The sequence below is a fragment of the Limulus polyphemus genome, unplaced genomic scaffold, assembly GCF_000517525.1.
Source record: "Limulus polyphemus unplaced genomic scaffold, Limulus_polyphemus-2.1.2 Scaffold10647, whole genome shotgun sequence".
NCBI classification, from domain to species: domain Eukaryota; kingdom Metazoa; phylum Arthropoda; class Merostomata; order Xiphosura; family Limulidae; genus Limulus; species Limulus polyphemus.
Genome location: NW_013676257.1, coordinates 2,558 through 6,636, shown reverse-complemented (window position 1 = coordinate 6,636; position 4,079 = coordinate 2,558). Strand labels below are relative to the sequence as shown.

General features: G+C 31.9%; 1 protein-coding gene across 11 annotated transcripts in view; it reads right to left on the bottom strand.

Moving 5' to 3' along the window:
* LOC106476464 (traB domain-containing protein-like) overlaps window positions 1-4,079 on the bottom strand; it is a 12,870-nt gene that overhangs the window by 6,789 nt on the left and 2,002 nt on the right. For all 11 annotated transcript variants that reach the window (XR_002609177.1, XR_002609178.1, XR_002609180.1 and 8 more), the window contains exons 2-3: window positions 3,757-3,867; window positions 2,891-3,030 (exon numbers count right to left, since the gene is read on the bottom strand). Coding sequence is in view for 1 of the 11 variants with exons in the window: in XM_013937121.2 (XP_013792575.1) it covers window positions 2,891-3,030; window positions 3,757-3,867 (251 nt within the window). In the remaining 10 variants the exon portion in view is untranslated. The remainder of the gene's footprint in view (window positions 1-2,890; window positions 3,031-3,756; window positions 3,868-4,079) is intronic.

The following is a 4,079-nucleotide window of genomic DNA, read 5'->3' as shown; positions in this document are numbered from 1 at the left end:
TGCACTTGTGAGTCGTACTTACTAAGCCTTGTCCAAATTCACACTGCAAAGTCCTTGTTTGCACTTGTGAGTCGTACTTACTAAGCCTTGTCCAAATTCACACTACAAAGTCCTTGTTTGCACTTGTGAGTCGTACTTGCTAAGCCTTGTCCAAATTCACATGTGGAGATGGAAAAATAATAATTTTTGTAGACTTTATATAAGCATTTTGGGGTACAAAAATGTATAAATTACTATACCATACTCCAAAAATCCACTGTAATTTATCAGGCTTCCTAACTAAATTGTATTTGGGTCTAAAAAAATATAATTTCTATTCACAAAATAGCCTTCATAGCAATACTTCAAACTTTCCAATGATACAAGCGCATCTCTCTCATAAACAACTTACGAAGACTGACAGAATTATGTAGAATGAATATATAGCTTTCGACTGATTATAAAGTTATTGGTATATAAAAGTAGGCATAGATAAATAAGTCTTCTCAAATGATGAAGTGGTGGGCAGAGCCAATATGGTGGGTTCACTAAATATCATGATATCTCAGCAAATAGAAAAGGTAGGAGGTTTTTTATTTTATATCTTAGCTTGCCAATATCAAACATTTGAGTTTCTAATTTGTATGAAACTATAGACGTTGTATTGAGGGCATCATAACATGTAATCTGACCAAACCCAGAAGGCCACGTACCATGTGAAACACAAAAATTGATATTTAGCCTTTTTTTTAATACTTAGTTTCAAATTAAGAAACTAACTAATGTATAATATTAAAATTTGAATTATAATCTACAGTTTGATACCAAACTTATTGACATACGTTTATAAAATAATAGCTAAATAGAATGTTGAATGTAAATCTACAAATGTGATGACATGCCCTTTGACCTCTACCCATCTCAATAGGTTTAAAGTGTTGACCGCTAATGTGCAAAATGATTTTCATGTTAACATCAAAAATAATTTTCTTTATCTAAAAATTCTCAAATTTCATGTACATAATCTCTAAACCTCCGAAATAAATGTCAAACATTTTTCTTCAGTAAACCTTTATATTTTATCTGTTATTTTCTGTATCCTAAAACCCCCCGAAATAAATGTCAAACATTTTTCTTCAGTAAACCTTTATATTTTATCTGTTATTTTCTGTATCCTAAAACCCCCCCAAAATAAATTTCAAACATTTTTCTTCAGTAAACCTTTATATTTTATCTGTTATTTTCTGTATCCTAACTCTAAACCTGGTTGATCAATTTTATAACCACAAAATAAACCTAACTTACCTTTACTTCTTTCTGGAATGATTTCAAATGTAACATGACACTACATTTGTTTATCCTAAATAGCTTTAAACTCATAACACTATACATTCATTTATATTGTCCTTTGAACAATGTCTAACGAATATTACTACCACACATGTTGTAAATCAGTTGGCAAACATGTAGCTCACGTTACCCCATCAAATTATTTAACACATGGACTTCTCACAAGTGCAACTGTAAATCAGCTGGCAAACATGTAGCTCACGTTACCCCATCAAATTATTTAACACATGGACTTCTCACAAGTGCAACTGTAAATCAGCTGGCAAACATGTAGCTCACGTTACCCCATCAAATTATTTAACACATGAACTTCTCACAAGTGCAACTTATGAAAATGTATTATTACTATTACTTATTTTAACTAATCTAACCTAAAAAGCTTCTAATTTTTACATTTTAGTTATTTCTATAATAATAAATAAAGAATACATACAGTACCTACCTGTCAACTGTCAATGAAACTTAACCCTACTTTTTTTTATATACTAATGGTACTACTGCAATAAATAATTTTTTATTTAACTACATAAGGCACAAAAGAATAGCAACATGTAAAAAGTAGAGAATATTATATAACTATCACAATTTTTCTTGTTTTGTAACTATGACTACTGCTAAAATTTCGGCTAAGCTAGAGTATGTCTTTCCTGTGGGGAGTGAAAGAGTCAATCATCTGTACAGAAAACTACCTAATATAATATGTCATTTGATTGATTAAAATTTCAGCTTTCTACTGTTTATAAATGTCAGAGAGAACTACTGGCAATATTTGAAAGAGACGATGTGACAGATGGGTTTCATTATCTATTTCATGGTTCTGGAACCAATTAACAAAAAGAAAGACACCTAAAGAGCAAATGTCACAATTCCCACACTAGGAGAAATTAAGGATTTTTCTTTTAATATTGATTTATAAAACTAAGAATTTAAATCTTATATAATATTAAAATTTCGATCATTAGCAACGTTTTTATGTCAACTTTATTCCTATGCCATGATAAGAATGTAGTTTAATCAAGTTTTGAATATAATTCACTAAAATCTTGTGACATGCACACAAAAGGAAGACCATTGAGAGAGGGCTAAACGTGGAAAAAAAAAAGAATTATGTGTTGTTCTTACTCTACCCAGGTCATCAAACTTACCCGCACGACATGATTAACCCTTTTGCATTGGATAGGTCAAAGTGCACATGACACAATCTTTCACAGAGTTACATTCAAAATTTAGTTAAACTACTATATTATCAATGTATACAAATAAACCTAGCACCATAATGTAGCTAATACACACAATCATTTAAGAAAAACCACAAATTGTGAAAATGGGGCACACTAGAAATAATGAACATCTTACCTTATTGGCTCTTTGCTTGTTACGTCTGTCATTCATCTTAACTTATTGGCTCTTTGCTTGTTACATCTGTCATTCATCTTACCTTATTGGCTCTTTGCTTGTTACATCTGTCATTCATCTTACCTTATTGGCTCTTTGCTTGTTACATCTGTCATTCGTCTTACCTTATTGGCTCTTTGCTTGTTACGTCTGTCATTCATCTTACCTTATTGGCTCTTTGCTTGTCAGCATATACCAGGCTACTCGGAGTTTCTGCCACAGTGACAAGGAAGCCAGCACCCTCTGCAGGGTGATCTGAATAGGTCGATCACCCAGATGAATTAAACAACCTGGAACCTTTTTGGCCTGTAAAAACAAGATAAGTCCTTATTTTTGTGAACATGCAAATCGAAGCACCCAACCAAAGTATGACGTACCTCCTGCTTCTTGTGAGTTGTTCATTAAAACCTAATAAACACAAATGTTCACACCACACCAACACAACATTATACACATTGTATGTTACATAAAACACCAGCAAAACATTACACACAATAAGTAACACAAAACATATTACACAATACAACACACCAACATGATATTACACAGAAACTACACAAACAGGTTACGTTAACAAATTTTAAGTTTTAAAATATTGTAGTCTTAGAAAGCTAGATGACCAATATACATGGTAGCACTTTCATGTATTTAAAAACAGTTTCAGATGTAAAATATAGATATCTCAGGCAACATTGAGTACCAAGTATGTAGCTTTAAGATCTGAAGACATGATACTTCTGTGTATATAAATAAGCTAGGCCTAACACATAGATATCTCGGGCAACATTGAGTACCAAGTATGTAGCTTTAAGATCTGAAGACATGATACTTCTGTGTATATAAATAAGCTAGGCCTAACACATACTTCAGCTGGAATCCATAGTGACAGATTATCATATTTTGTACTTACTTACACCAATAACATTTTGTAAAATGGTTTAAAAACATGCTATTTCTAGCAATATTAACATGCTTATATTAAAAAGTGTAAATAAAAATTGACTGACAGAAAGATAAAAGAGGAAAACTTACTTCAGAAAATGCTCTACGAAATTCTCCACCAGGAGCCATCCCTAACTCCTTAGTTAAGTGTGCTGACATACTGAGCAGAAGAAGGTACATAACCCCCTGAACCAGTCCATTCTACCAAACAAAGTAGTGTAATATTACAACTTAAACAGTTGATATCACACACAAAATGATATTCTCTATACCAGTACATTCTACCAAACAAAGTAGTTTAATATTACAACTTAAACAGTTGATATCACACACAAAACGATATTCTCTATACCAGTACATTCTACCAAACAAAGTAGTTTAATATTACAACTTAAACAGTTGATATCACACAC